This window comes from Abrus precatorius, unplaced genomic scaffold, assembly GCF_003935025.1.
Source record: "Abrus precatorius isolate BTA unplaced genomic scaffold, Abrus_2018 Scaffold7, whole genome shotgun sequence".
In the NCBI taxonomy this organism is placed as follows: Eukaryota; Viridiplantae; Streptophyta; class Magnoliopsida; order Fabales; family Fabaceae; genus Abrus; species Abrus precatorius.
In genome coordinates this window covers 3,650,637-3,666,437 of record NW_020874417.1, presented here as the reverse complement: position 1 = coordinate 3,666,437, position 15,801 = coordinate 3,650,637, and the positions used below count along the sequence as shown (strand labels likewise).

Below are 15,801 nucleotides of genomic sequence, written 5' to 3'. Positions count from 1 at the left end.
ATCATTGGAGTGAAGAAAATGGTAAATTATTGTTATATATATATATCAACGATGAAGATTTACAAAAGATGGAGCGAAACGGAAGGCTGAGGAATAGAAGGTGATGGGAGCAAAAGCAATGAACGTTGAGCTGAGGAGGTCGCGGGTGCGATTGACTTCTTCTTCCTTTCGCCATTTCTCTCATATCCTTCCATTTTACACGTAAACATTCATTCATCATTCAAACAAAAACACACATAAACATAAACTTTTCTTTCAAACAACAATGTCATGGGTCAGATCAGCCGTCAACAAAGCCGTCGAAGGCGGCCAAACCAATCTTCGCCGCGCCGTTCGCAACTATGCCGACTCCGTCGTCCTCCATGCAAGCAACGCCGTCGTCGGCGGCGCCAGAATCATCCAGGACCGCATTGTAACCACCCTCCACCTGCCCTTTTTCTATAACTTGCATTTTTTCACTTTACTCTTTCGTTTTAAATTCTGGGTCACGCGAAAGCTTTTACCTTCATGACGGTACCTTGCAGTATAAGAAATCTCTATGTTGGACCTTTAAGGGTCATGTCTTGGATTTTTTTTTCCTCCCATTTTGTTGACGAGTTTAAGCATCTATAACTTCTAATATTTTATTAAAAAGAAATATATTCATTACATTCGAGGCACAAAAGTGTGTTAAATATTATTTTTTTGTTTAAATGTGGTCTGTGAAATGTGAATGGTTTTGTTGAAAAGGTGGCTCGTAATATGAGAAGTTTTAGGCACACTGTGAAACGGTTAGAAGAGGTTTCTGTTTCATGTAGAGGGATAGAGAGAGTTCAGTTGTTAAGAAGGTGGCTGGTTGCGCTTAAAGAAGTTGAGAGACTCACTGCTAGTGCTACCTTCACTGACACCAATGCAAAAGATCCATATGACCAGTTTCTTTTTGATGAATCCAAGGATTCACTTGCACAACAACCCACTTTGGTTAGTCAAACCAATATTTCTTTATTATTATTATTTTTGTTTATTTCATTTCATTTTATTTTTGCCTCTCAAATTGTGGATTCACTATTCATGCTCATAGTATATAACTATGAACAGATTTACTATGTAGACCCTGACATGGTGGATGAGCCAAAAAATTTTCGTCATGTCTTTCTCTTCAGTCAAGCTCTTGAGGGCATCACACTTTCAATGGTAAGTTGAAGCTATGCTGTCTATAACTGCCACAGTACTAACTACAAAGTTTTTGGATTGGTATTAGTTTGTTAGTTGGCTCATGCATTTTTCTATAAAGAGGATTTCCTTGTTAAATGGGTTGGGTTTGATAATGTTTGGTTGCATGAATTTGCAAGCAAACTAACAGCCAGCTAGTACCTCCTGTCCTCCCACATGGAATGTAAAGTACCTAAATTTAATTGAATGATATGGAGGGAGAAGTTCCTAATATATTGTTATCATTAAACTGCTAGGTTTTTTTTTTTGTTTTTTTCAGAATAAAAGTTCTTGTTCTGGTGCTAGTTTGAATCATGATAATGTTTTTATTTCTCCTTTTATTACAAACTTCATGTGTGGTGACTTGTAATACAATTCTTAAGTCTATCTTCAATGATATTCTCTTTACAGTGACTGAGCTTTATATTTGCTGATTTATGGAACTTAACCGCAGGTTACCTCTTTTGTGTGACTCAGATCCTTGATGCACCAAATGAGGAAGAATTTTCACTACTTTTAGAGATATATGGGTAATTTTTTCTTTCCGTTTTAAATTTTCTTTTCATAAATTGATATATATGTCTGCAGCCAAATATTGGTTGAAAATAGTTACTTGTTGGCGTACATATTAGGAATAGCCTGCTTAAATCCCTGCTTCTGGTTTGGTATGGTTATACAGGCTCTGTGTTCAAGGAGGAAAGCAAGAACATACTGCGTTGTTATCCAGTGTGCAGGATTTAGCAAAAGTATTTTCTGGATATGAAGATGAAGTACTGGTATTGGAATTAGTATTTTCTTGTAGAATTATTTGTTTATGGTCAATATAAACTCATACATTTAATGTTGTGACTTTTGAGGGATGTATATGATTACTTGTTATAATTCATATATCAGAACAAATGTGACTGTAGAAAAGCTTTACTTGGGTATGTCACAATCATGATATTTGTTAATTGATTTAAAGCTCAGCATTAATGTAATGCTTTGATTTATACTGGACTTTCAATATAATATTACATTTTCTTTCCTTTCTGAGATGTGTTTTTATGTGCTAATAAACATACGGTAAGGCATCTCTTCCTCATTTAAGAACAAAGGCAGAGGGTATTACCCTACTCTAAATCAACATTGTTTTTGTATACATTGTTACACACCTTACCTTGGGCAAAATATGCAAGGGCCAAGAGGGGGCCGGTCCCCTTCTCTCCCCAAATTTATTTTCGCCCTTAATAACCAAAGTTTTTTCCCTTGGTATTATTGGATATATGCTAAGGTAAGGCTTCTTGTACTTAGTATTTACTGCATATAGATTTTTAATCCTCTCTCACATATTCCTTAATCTCTTGACTCTATGTGCTGCTACTTCTTTACTGTATGGAGTAATAGAGCACCTAAATGACATAGCTTGGACGCCACCCACTCAATCAGTATATATACAGCTTTTGGGAACATTACTTCAGCTTTTGACAAGCAAATACACTCTTATAAGACCTGTTTATGTATGCATTTCAGCTTTTGTTGTCCTAATCATCCACGTCTGGAGAATCGTTTTAATTGGGATATCATATTTAAAGAGTTAAGTAAACACTTACACCCTTTTTGGTTAGCCCAAAAAAAAAAGAAAGTAAAATCTTTGACTCTGCATTGTTTTTTGTCTAGTTCTGCGGCTGATCTTAACCTTCCCATAACATGAAAAATGAATGGTGTTTTTTCTATTTTGAATTGAAAATATTACAAGTGTGATTTTAAAAAAGGTTACATTAAATGTAATATTTCTCTCTGGTTTTTCATTTTAACATCCTTGTTAATTTTGTTGCCTGAAGTTGTTTTCTGACTTATCGTGTTTTATTGCTTGCAATTTGTGTTATAGCCACAGAGTATTGACCTTTTACACATTTTAGAAGAATGCCACAGGAGTTATACATATGCTTATTTGGTTCCTACATATCTTTCTCTTCCTGCCTTAATTTTTAACAGGTAAAGCGAGAAGAGTTGCTTCAATATGTCCAAAGTGCAATTTCAGGGCTGAAAATAAATGCTGATCTCATGAGGTTGTAGCAAAACATATCTTCAATATGACCTACCAGTATTTACAACCATTGTTACCTTTCGCATGCATGATCATGGAAATGCTTGTTCTGTTCATGTTTGATCAATTGGAGCACTTATTATTTTTAATACATGAATAATAGCGTTTACCGTGATGTATATTGTTACAACGTGTTAGAGATACACCATTTAATTAGTTATAAATAAAATTTAAGGCTCCTCATTCATTATCATTTATTTACATAATTAGTATTCGTTTGCCTTTTCTTGATGTGCTTACTTAGCCATAAGAGTAACTACTAACTAGTACTGCTGCACTATATATTGTTATTTAATATTTAATTAAACATTTAAAGAAGTCTATATTCTAAAATAAATTATTGGATTATGAAACTTCCAGCCAATGCTGTTGTGTCAAAAAGGATTTTCCCCACTTCCATTGACACTGCATAATTTTCTTGATCTATAATGCATCACCCCATTGTCAAGACTCAAATCGAGTAAATGTGTCAGTACTCTTTTCTCCTCTTGTATGTGATACGTTCTCCTCTCTCAGAGTAGAAGTTGAAGCCTGCAATCTGAAGGAAATAATTGAGAAGACGAAGGAAATGGACCAAGATGAAAACTTTGAAAAATCACCTGAAGAGACAACAGCTGTATCAATTGAGGTGATTTAGCAGTCTAACAGGATGGTCTTGTTCTCCTTTTATTTTAGTTATCACTTTTATCCGAATTGTTTCAGTGCAATCCTTTGTTTACTGAAAAGTATCTCATAGTAAAACAAGTTTAAAACATTAATATATTTTTATCACATGCAACCACACAAAATGGTTGTTAGAACTTAGAACATCGCTGAATCCCTAACCAATTTCTCGTGGACTTTACTTTTCTTGTCAAAGAAAATTAGAAGTGAGAAAAGATATATTATTTTACATCCGTTGAGGATTGATTGAAATATTGAATACACATGCGCTACGCTTTTTTGTTAAAAAGTACAATTTCTGATGAAATTAAAGTATTTTACATAATGATATCAATACTGCTTTTTTTACAAGCTCAGTCTACATAATCTTCAGTTTCTGTCTGCTAACATGAATGCTTATTTTTCATCGTTGCAAGATTGCTGTTTCTTTCTAGTAATGCTTTAACTGTTAAACCTTCATTCCTTATTTGTCTGCCTAACTGCCTCTGCTTCTTTGGATTAATGCCATAGATCTTTTTTTTAACCATACACGAAGATATATGGCCTATGAGGATATTTTAAGCACTTCTTAACAGAATCAAGGTGGTGTATTTAAATGTAAATTTATACTTTAGTGGCAATTAAGCATTTTTGGTTTAATTTCAGGCTCTTGACGAAGCTCTGGCAAAAATTAAAATGTGTTCTAAGTTGGAGGAGCTCTTACTGAAAAAGAAATACTTTACCTATGGTGATTCTCCAGAATTTCATGCTGAAAAGGTCTTGTGCAGTGATTTTCTGTAGTTTCTTATTAAATCCATCTCTTTTACTCCCGAAGCATCTTACCTCTGCAAATTATTGTTTTTCCAAGCTTCACCAGAAAGAGTGTATAAAACATTAAAAAATTGAAATTATCATATGAAATTGTTCATGCTATTGATTAAGGGGCTTTTAGACCCAATAGTAGTTGGTTGCAGTAAAAAGGGTTTTTAGGCCCATAATGCGTAAAAATATAATTTTTATCATTTCTTTCTATAAGCTTTAAGATCTAAAATCTGAATGTATTCTGTTTCATGCATTCTGTGTTGTATTATTCATTATTAATACTCAACAGCTTTTGTAAGCAAGCATAATTTTTTTTGTTTCCATTGAAGTGATTGTTACTTTCCTGCATTTGGTGTTACCCTTTTTCGTGGTTGATGATGTGTGATTGAATCGCTTGCAGGTAGACAAATTGAAAATTTTATCAGAGTCTCTTGCAAATTCTACCGCGAAAGCTAAGAATCGCATTTCGGAAAACAGGTGCCAGAAACATTTATTATGAGTTCATTATAAATAACAAATAATAATAAAAAAAAGCTTATTTCTTTTATTTGCTTACACATACACTTGTACCTTCATTGATTATCATGCAAAGATACCGAGCACACTTTCAGCTTTTTCTTGATGCATATGATTTTTGTAACTGTATAACGTGTTGATACTGAATTTTTCAAGTTTTTAAGTCCTGAAATTCTGTGGCATACTTTTGTTCTCAATCAGATCTCAAAAGGAAGAAGCACTTCATTTTCGCGTAACTAAGTCCGATGAGGTTGGCCAAGTTGAGAAGGTACATTCTCCTCAAAAGCAGCCCATAGTTTTCTCTTGTTGTAGATGTAGTTAAAGACCATATGAAAACTTTCACAAAAGAAATTGGTTAAGTCATATGCCTCAATTGAGTCCCCTAAATTATTACTTGCTAATATAACATTTAATTTGACCCAGATATGACATAGATAAAATGTGTCAATAACAACATTAAAAGAATATAATTTTAAAATTGAGATTTAAGAATATAAAGGAGACGAAGGTGTAGGTACTATATTATCGTATACATCAACTCGATGTTTGAGTCAAGCCAAATAACATATAAACAGATTAAAAATAGAGAAAAAAAAACAGATTAAAGAAAAATAGTAAAATTGTTTAGAGACTAAAACCTTATTAAGTATTCTGTAATTTATTGAGTAGTAAATATTTAAATTTTTGCCCTTTATTTCATCTTCTATTTTGTTTTATTTTATGATTAATTTAAAATTTAAATAGTCCTTCATTAAGTTGCTTCACGTTGGTTAAATTAAAATAATCTTTATAAAGACGTAGTCTTTTTCTTTTGAACTAACTTTTAAGAATAATTTAAATTTAAATTTTTTAACATAGTATTAAAGTCTATTTTGTTTTGTTGGGCTAGCTATCGATGTCTATTCTCATAAACTTCACATACAACGTCTTAAAATCTGCTCAAATATTTCTATATTATCTAATCCTTCTCTTTATGGAAAATCAAATATGGGTCTAATTCTATAATTTTCATATCAAATTTCTATATTTTGTATTCCTTCCATTTAAATCACGAAACCTAACAGCTATGGTCACTTTTCTCCTATTTTAATTTTTTAAATAAAATTAAGAAAAAAATCTGTCAAAGAAGTAAGTACTAGAGCAGTACCGAAAATTTGCTCCTTGACTGGAATCTAGTAAGAACTTCGTTATCTGCTAACAAATCAATTATATGCATTGTTGTTCGTATAAGATTTGCTCAGCTCAAATTTGTTATTTCTGAAAGATAAATTAAGAAAGCCATACCAAGATGTATCTTGTTCTGAAGAATCATGCAACTATCACTTAATTTGGGTTAAATTTATGGAAAAAAAGAATGAATAAAACTTCTCGTAATTAAATTAACTTATGTACTTCAAGTTTTGGAAAATTTGAATGAAAAGAATTCAAAATAATAAGATGATTTTAGCTTATGAGAGGGATTTGGTTCCTTTTACTTCCTTATTTTTGTCTTCTATTAGTACATATTGAGAAGTTTGTCAAAACTAGACGTATGGTATTCTATGCAAGTACTTGTTTAATCAATTCATAAATTTTCCATGTTCTGACAATTTTTAGCTGTCAATGGTTGAATGATTATTTTTCCAAAAAGTCTTAAAAAGAATTGAAGGAATCCATTTACTGCTGAATCATGCTTGTTTTTGAAATCGATAAACAATTGCAGGAATTGGAAGCAGAGATTGGAGAACTTGAGAAGCAGAAAAATGAGCTTGAAGACCAACTGAACAAGGTTTCCTTTTAACCTCCTCTTGAATACTTGAATTATGGTGCTTAAAAATATTTAACTGAACTCAGGAATTACATCTATTGTATTTTGTTGCATCTGCTTGATAACTATATCAAGTTTACTGAGTATGTGTATACACGGTTGTACATTTTCTTAATCAGAAATCAGTGCCCTCCTATCTTCATTCTGCATAACATAAGCCTAAATGTTATTATTTCAGGTCAACACCTTGTTGGCATCTGCTCGTGTACGCCTCCACAATGCAAAAGAAGAAAGAGAGCATTTTGAGGAAGCAAGCAATGAAATTATTATACACTTAAAAACAAAGGTAAAAAGTTTATTGTGATGTCCAGCACATTTCGGTGATTTGGTGCCGTTTTTTTTTACTTCCTAAACAAATAAATAATATTTTAATAAATGAATAGTAACTTCATTTGGCTATAAATAGCCGTGAGGAATGAAATCAGAGTATGCATCGCAAGAGTGTTTATCAAGCATTGATAGAATTCTAGTGAGAGAAAAATAGAGTGTTGAGTAAATCCTAAGAGTGTGAGAAAAATACACTTGGGTGGGTATCATCTTCTTGGTATTACAAAATTTGTAATATTTGAATAGGAAGTGGGTCTCACTGGGTACACTATATTTTACATCTCTTGTGTGATAGAGTGTTGAAAGGATATTGTAAATATCCCGAGATATAGTGGAATATTTTTCGGAGTTTATCCCGTGGTTTTTCTTCCACATTGGAGGTTTTCCACGTTAAATATTGGTGTTCTTTATCTGCTTATTTTATTCAGTTAGAATAATTCTTAGTATGTTCTGTGGTTGCAGTTTAGTTTGATCTTCCACATCAGAAAAGAATTATTTCTGTTATCCTTCCGTGGCTGATTGTTGGATTGCTGGAGAAGTGTGTATTTGTATTAGTGTTGTAACTGGAAAGGTTCTGGCTAAGGAAAGACTTGGTATTGAAGTGATCCGTTGTGATCCACCTCTCTTTCCTGGGAAGTATTCCAGTGCACACTTTACAAGTTACACCGCTGCGCTGTTATATCTATTTATTAGGTCTGAATTATTGCTCGTCAGTTTACGTCAGAATTTTAATTTACACATCCAAGTTATTCCGCATTTGAGCCCAACAAGTGGTATCAGAGCTTAAGTTGGGCTCTGTATCACCGAGTGTAAATTAAATGGAGGAGAACGTAGGTACCATGGTGAAGCTGACAGCGACAAACTACTCCATTTGGAAGCCAAAAATGGAGGACATACTTTTCTACAAGGACTTGTATGATCCTGTGGAAAAGGGAGATCAAAAGCCAGAAGACGTGAAGGATGAGGATTGGAAAAAGACACACCGGAAGGCCGTCAGTTTAATTAGGCAGTGGGTGGATATCAGCATATTCCATCATGTTGCCACAGAGACGAATGCCCAGACTCTGTGGAACAAAATTGAACAAATGTATCAGAGGAAGACTGCACAGAATAAAGCTTTCGTTATTCGGAAGCTGGTGAATTTAAAATATCAGGATGGAAGATCAGTTGCAGAACACTTGAATGATTTCCAACACATGGTACACTAGCTAGTTACCATGGAGATAAAACTTGATGAAGAATTGCAGGCGCTGTTACTTTTGAGTTCTTTACCAGATAGTTGGGAGACTCTGGTGGTGTCATTAAGCAACTCTGCTCCTGAAGGAAAATTGACTTTGTCTCAAGTCAAAGACAACATGTTTAATGAAGAAACAAGGAGAAAAGACTCTGGGGCAAGCAATTCCCATGCCCTTATCACAGAGAACAGGGGGAGAAGTAAGAGCAGAGGATGAAGTAACAAATCTAGAGATAAGTCACAGTCTCAGCCCAAAAGAAAATTTAAGTGTTACCACTGCGGTGAAGAAGGGCACATCAAAAGAAACTGTAAAGCCTGGAAGAACAGAGAGAAGAAAGACCGACGAAACTCTAGATCGAATAACGATGAAAATACTGCATCCCCTGTGACAACTGGAGATGTGGTAGTACTCTCTGTTGAAGAAGAAGAAGAGTGTCAAGTTACAGACTCATGTGATGAATGGGTCATTGACTCAGCAGCATCTTATCATGCAACTTCTCACAAGGACTTCTTTACTGTGTACAAAGCAGGAGACTTTGGTAAAGTAAAGATGGGCAATAGCAGTATCGCAGATATTGTGGGAATTGGTGATGTGTGCATTCAAACCAATACAGGATGCACAATAACACTAAAAGATGTGCGTCATGTGCCAGATCTGCGTCTGAATTTGATCTCTGTGCGTGTTTTGGATCTAGCTGATTACGACAGCCATTTTGGTAACGGCAAGTGGAGGCTTACCAAAGGATCGTTGTTGGTTGCTAGAGGCACAGTAAATTCAACGTTGTATAAAACTCAAGTGAAGCTGATCAAGGGCGGATTGAATGCAGTCGAGGATGATGCTTCGCTAAATTTGTGGCACAAAAGATTGGCTCATATAAGTGAAAAAGGATTGCAGATTTTGGCAAGAAAGTCTCTTATCCCGTTTGCCAAAAATACAAAGCTGAATCCTTGTGATCACTGTTTGTTTGGCAAGCATCATAGAGTGTCTTTCAGCAAAACGTCGAAGCTGAAAGAGAATATTTTGGAGATGGTTCATTCTGATGTATGTGGACCCATGGAAGTGGAGAGTCTTGGTGGTAGCAGATATTACGTGACGTTTATTGATGATGCTTCACAAAAATTGTAGGTGTACTTCTTAAGAACGAAGGACCAGGTTTTTCAATGCTTTAAAAGGTTTCATGCGATGGTGGAGAGACAGGCTGGTAAACCTTTGAAGTGTCTTCGCACGGATAATGGGGGTGAATATACTTCCCATGAATTCAAGAATTATTGTGCTGAGCATGACATCAGGTATGAGAAGACGGTACCTGGAACCCCACAACATAATGGTGTGGCCGAACGAATCAATAGAACCATTATGGAGAAAGTAAGATGCATGTTAAGAATGACAAAACTGCCTAAGCTATTTTGGGGTGAAGCTGTTCTAACGGCAAGCTACCTGATTAACCGATCTCCATCTGTTCCTTTGGGTTTTGATATCCCTGAGAGAGTATGGTCCGGACATGATGTTAAATACTCTCATTTGAAAGTGTTTGGATGCAAAGCTTTTGCTCATGTGAGTAAGGAACGAAGACAAAAACTTGATGATAAAGCCAATCCTTGCATATTTCTGGGCTACGGAGATGAGGAATTTGGCTACAGGTTATGGGATCCAAAAAATAGGAAATTTATTAGAAGCAGAGATGTAGTGTTCCATGAGCAAGAAACTATGACGGATTCTGTTTCACCAAAAATCAGAGAACCAGGTGGTAAGGTTGATCTCACACCAATTGTTCCTCCTAAAAATGTCACAGTAGAGGGAGAGTGTGATGGAGAACTTAGGGTTGATAATGAGCCAGTAATAGAAGATGGTGATGATGAAGGTGTTGAGCAAGAAAACTCAAAAGCTCCACCTCAACCTCGGAAATCAAGTAGACCACACCAGCCATCTACAAAGTACCCTAGTTCGACGTATATTACCATCACTGAAGAAGGGGAGTTAGAAAACTTTGAAGAAGTTCAGACTCACAAGGATAAATCCCAGTGGATGAAAGCCATGCAAGAAGAAATGGATTCCCTGGTGAAGAATGATACTTATGAGTTGGTCAAGCTCCCTAAAGGCAGAAAAGCCTTGAAAAATAAATGGGTGTTCAAGCTTAAGAAAGATGGTGACAAGTTGTTGAAGTACAAGGCTCGCTTAGTTGTAAAAGGTTTTGGACAAAAGCGAGGAATAGATTTTGATGAAATCTTCTTTCCAGTTGTGAAGATGAGCTCTATTCGAGTTATACTCGGATTGGTAGCTAGCTTGGATCTGGAGCTTGAACAGCTAGATGTAAAGACTGCGTTTCTTCATGGAGACCTTGATGAAGAAATCTACATGGAGCAACCAGAAGGTTTTGAGGAGACTGGAAAGGAGCATATGGTTTGCAGATTGAAGAAGAGCTTGTATGGATTGAAACAGGCTCCAAGACAATGGTATAAGAAATTTGACTCGTTCATGGCGAGTCATCGATATGCCAAGACTAATGCAGATCATTGTGTATTTATCAAGACATTTCCAGGTGATAAATTCATTATTCTTTTGTTGTATGTAGATGATATGTTAATAGTGGGACAGGATGCGAAGCTGATTGGTGATTTGAAGAAGGAATTGTCAAAGTTTTTTGATATGAAAGATCTGAGCCCTGCAAAACAGATTTTGGGCATGCAGATCATGCGAGACCGAAAATCCAAGAGGTTGTGGTTATCGCAGGAACGGTATGTGAATCAGATTCTGGACAGATTCAACATGAAGACGGCTAAACCAGTTAGTACACCGTTGGCCAATCACTTCAAACTCAGCAAAAGAAGTTGTCCTACAAGTCAAGAAGAAAAAGAAGCTATGGCGGGTATTCCATACTCTTCAGCAGTCGGGAGTTTGATGTATGCCATGGTTTGTACGAGGCCGGATATAGCTCATGCGGTCGGAGTTGTTAGCAGGTATCTTTCCAATCCTGGAAAAGAGCATTGGGAAGCAGTGAAGTGGATCTTGAGATATCTGAAAGGTAGTTATAATATGTGCTTGAGCTTTGGAATACCTAACCCAGTTCTTGAAGGATACACAGATGCAGATATGGCAGGTGACCTGGATAGTAGAAAATCTACTTCAGGACTTGTGTTTACCTTTGCAGGGGGAGCTATATCTTGGCAATCCAAATTGCAGAAATGTGTGGCCTTATCAACTACTGAAGCTGAGTATGTTGCCATGACTGAAGCAGGAAAGGAAATGCTTTGGTTGAAGAGGTTTCTTCAACAACTGGGAATTGAGCAGAAAATGTACGTTATCCATTGCGATAGCCAAAGCGCATTGGATTTAAGTAAGAATGCGATGTATCACTCTCGCACGAAACACATTGATGTCAGATATCATTGGCTGCGTCAGGCAGTGGAAGAACAAGAGTTCAAGCTAGATAAGATTCACACGGATAAAAATCTTGCTGATATGATGACGAAAGTTGTTGCACGAGAAAAACATCAACAGTGTGCCAAGCTGATTGGCATGGATCGCATGTGAAGATTCCAAGAGTGCATCTTTGTGCTGGAAGGGGAGAATTGTGATGTCCAGCACATTTCGGTGATTTGGTGCCGTTTTTTTTTACTTCCTAAACAAATAAATAATATTTTAATAAATGAATAGTAACTTCATTTGGCTATAAATAGCCGTGAGGAATGAAATCAGAGTATGCATCGCAAGAGTGTTTATCAAGCATTGATAGAATTCTAGTGAGAGAAAAATAGAGTGTTGAGTAAATCCTAAGAGTGTGAGAAAAATACACTTGGGTGGGTATCATCTTCTTGGTATTACAAAATTTGTAATATTTGAATAGGAAGTGGGTCTCACTGGGTACACTATATTTTACATCTCTTGTGTGATAGAGTGTTGAAAGGATATTGTAAATATCCCGAGATATAGTGGAATATTTTTCGGAGTTTGTCCCGTGGTTTTTCTTCCACATTGGAGGTTTTCCACGTTAAATATTGGTGTTCTTTATCTGCTTATTTTATTCAGTTAGAATAATTCTTAGTATGTTCTGTGGTTGCAGTTTAGTTTGATCTTCCACATCAGAAAAGAATTATTTCTGTTATCCTTCCGTGGCTGATTGTTGGATTGCTGGAGAAGTGTGTATTTGTATTAGTGTTGTAACTGGAAAGGTTCTGACTAAGGAAAGACTTGGTATTGAAGTGATCCGTTGTGATCCACCTCTCTTTCCTGGGAAGTATTCCAGTGCACACTTTGCAAGTTACACCACTGCGCTGTTAGATCTATTTATTAGGTCTGAATTATTGCTCGCCAGTTTACGTCAGAATTTTAATTTACACATCCAAGTTATTCCGCATTTGAGCCCAACATTTATTTCATGCCTTAAGGTCAAATTTCCATTAAGAAAAATAAATAAAGATTTTGTTTTGAGGGCTATTAAAATCAATATGATGTGAACCACTTTACTGTTTGTCATAATCTTTATGAAGTTTTCTGATGTTAGGAAGATGAGATGGTGCGGGCCATTACTTCTTATTCAGAGGAAGCCAATGTTGTTGATACATGGATCAAATTTCTAGAGAGCACATGGGTTTTTCAAATTTCACTTGCAAAGGAAAAGGAGGAACAGGTCAAGTATGTCCTGTAGTTTAATTCCAACGGGCAATCGAATGTGATCAAATAACTGTTGAAATTTTACAATTTTCAAAGTTGTTATGCAAAGCAATACCTGGCACGATAGTTCCTCTAAAATTCATGACTTCATTTATTAATTTTCATATTATCTATTTTTTTTTCTTATTGCATATAAAAGTGCCGAACTGGAGAGATTTGGAGATCATTTTGTGAATTTGGTGGTTCAGCTTCTGTCATCTTACCAGGTAAAAAATCATCATAGCTTGACCTCTTTATTGTTTTATTGACGTGTATGCTGCATTTTTCTTATCTTCTCATCACCGGCTTACTTATATGTTAGGAAAAATTGGGTTTGTCTGTTACCCAAATAAGAATACTTGTGGAGAATTTAAAATCCAGTCAAGGGTATGGTGTTCTGCCCCTCTGAATTTCTTTTGTGTCAAAACCATGTCTCCAACTGCTGATTTATATCAGGTTAGAAATATCATCATCAGTAGATAATGAAGGGTCGAAAGTAGTGAATCAAAGGAAAAAGCTTGAAGGAGAATATTTGGATATCGAATCCAAGGTAATTTTCTTTTTAATCTTTTACTTACATCAAAATGTGAAGTGAAAATCTTTCATGAAGTAAGATAATTTTACTAGTGAGATAATATGGCGAAATTCTGCACACTGTCAAAGATTTTGAGGTCTTAAACAAATGCTTATGTCTTTTTCTACTTGTCAGTTTTTAGCCACTCTGAATATAGTGGACACCATGAACAAGCAGTTTCACATTCAAAAGAATGGCATTTTCAGGTATGTTTTTTCTTGCTCTCTTCACCAGCCCCTCTATCCTTGTCTGTTTTTCTCATGTTAACATACACACAAGTGTTGCTTCCTTATACATCTACAATTTTGATACAGAAAAGATAGCGACAAGGTCACAGAACTATTTGATGCCATTGAGAAAATAAAAGGTGAATTTGAATCTATTGAGAGGCCAAAACTGGAGCTTGAGACTCCAACTGAAAGTTCAGAAACACCATCAAGTCAAACCACCTCAAGAACTTTTTCACCTAGCTCCATGGCTAATAAACACAAGCAAGATGGAGTGATAAACTCTCTTTCAATTGCAGGAAAATCAAAACTAGAAATAGAACTTGATAAATTAAGTGAGGAAGACTCAGCTGAAGAGATAAGTGAATGGGAATTTGATGCTCTTGACAAAGATCATCATGTCAGGAGTTGACCAACAAGAATATATAGACCAAAACCATTGATGTTGTAACAAGAATGAAAAAGGCATCGCCGTGCCATGTCTTTGGAAGGCCGAGATTTTTTCATGTAGGCTTACTCTAACTTTGATGCTGGACATCACATCCTGTTGAACTAAGTTGTCTTAGGAGTTCCTCAACGGATGTACATGGAACAGCTTTGATCCACTGAAACTTGTATTTGTACCATATTCATCGTTGATGAAATGTAGATATTAAATCATTAGTCTAATAATAGTAAATTAGTGACGGTAAAATATATTTTAAATTTATTGTAATATACTAATAATAACTTAATATAAAATACCATTTTGATTTTTGAAAGATTTAAGGTCAGTTACATTAGTTCTTGCAAGATAAAAATTTTCTTTTTTAGCTCTCAAAAATGATAAAGTACATTGATTTAATAATTTTTTGAACATCAAATTAGAGCCTTTTGTTTTCACGCATGGACCCCTCCCAATGTTGTTTCACCAATTTCAAGGTTCAATCTTGTAAAAACCAAAAGAAGAAAAAAGGGATTCTGTAAAAACTTGATTTCCCTTTTTACACAAATAAACCCTTGGTCTCAAGAATTAAATATTGGTCATCATTTTCATCATTTGGACCAAAATGATTTTATTTTCATCTTTCAAGGTTAATGTAATCAACTCTAAATATTTAACTGACTATAATGGTGTCACACTTAAACCTATTCACCGGTTTTCCAGTTAAATTGGTTGGTCTGTAATTCGGTTTTCACTTGAATGATTGATGATTAAAGTGTAGGGAGCATATGTTGTACACTAGTAGTGGAATTTCTTTCCTTTTTTATCCTCCTATCTTTGACAGAAGACATTAGTGGTTGTGGTACCATTGTTTACTATCCCAAAACAAATAACTTCCATGCATTTCTGGTCAACAGGAAAGTCAATTATGGAAAGTAATATAACCTTTTGAAGCTAAAAGTTAAAAGGAAAAAAGATAAGGTTTTGATACCATTTGGGCTCACTTGGAAGTGTGGAGGATATGAGCGAGCCTTTATCTCTGCAATGACACTCTCCACTCAATCCTGGTATTGCCATTCCTTCTTTTGTGACCCATTACTTCTCTCATAACTAGCCAATGAGCTTCAAAAGGTCGTTCTGGTAAAGTGATCATGTGACCATTGTTTGATGAGCAACACGTGACATGACACTGACATTTTTTTTAGTACTTTGGAGATGACTAAAGAAAAGGGTCTGTAATGAGCAGGCTTTTCTTTACCTTCCCTTAAATTTGCTATAAATTGCAGTTTCTATTTTA

The 15,801-nt window shown here is 35.3% G+C and overlaps 1 protein-coding gene across 1 annotated transcript; it reads left to right on the top strand.

Annotated features, from left to right (window-relative positions):
- The first annotated feature begins 265 nt into the window (after positions 1–265).
- On the top strand, positions 266–14,492 carry LOC113870764 (intracellular protein transport protein USO1-like). Its single transcript, XM_027507214.1, has 18 exons — positions 266–412; positions 730–960; positions 1,078–1,173; positions 1,669–1,721; positions 1,871–1,967; positions 3,169–3,242; positions 3,797–3,908; positions 4,589–4,699; positions 5,145–5,221; positions 5,462–5,528; positions 6,963–7,028; positions 7,246–7,353; positions 13,131–13,261; positions 13,440–13,506; positions 13,602–13,666; positions 13,736–13,829; positions 13,989–14,059; positions 14,168–14,492. The coding sequence occupies exons 1-18, from the start codon at positions 266–268 to the stop codon at positions 14,490–14,492; spliced, it is 1,992 nt and encodes a 663-aa protein (XP_027363015.1).
- Positions 14,493–15,801: the final 1,309 nt, after the last annotated feature.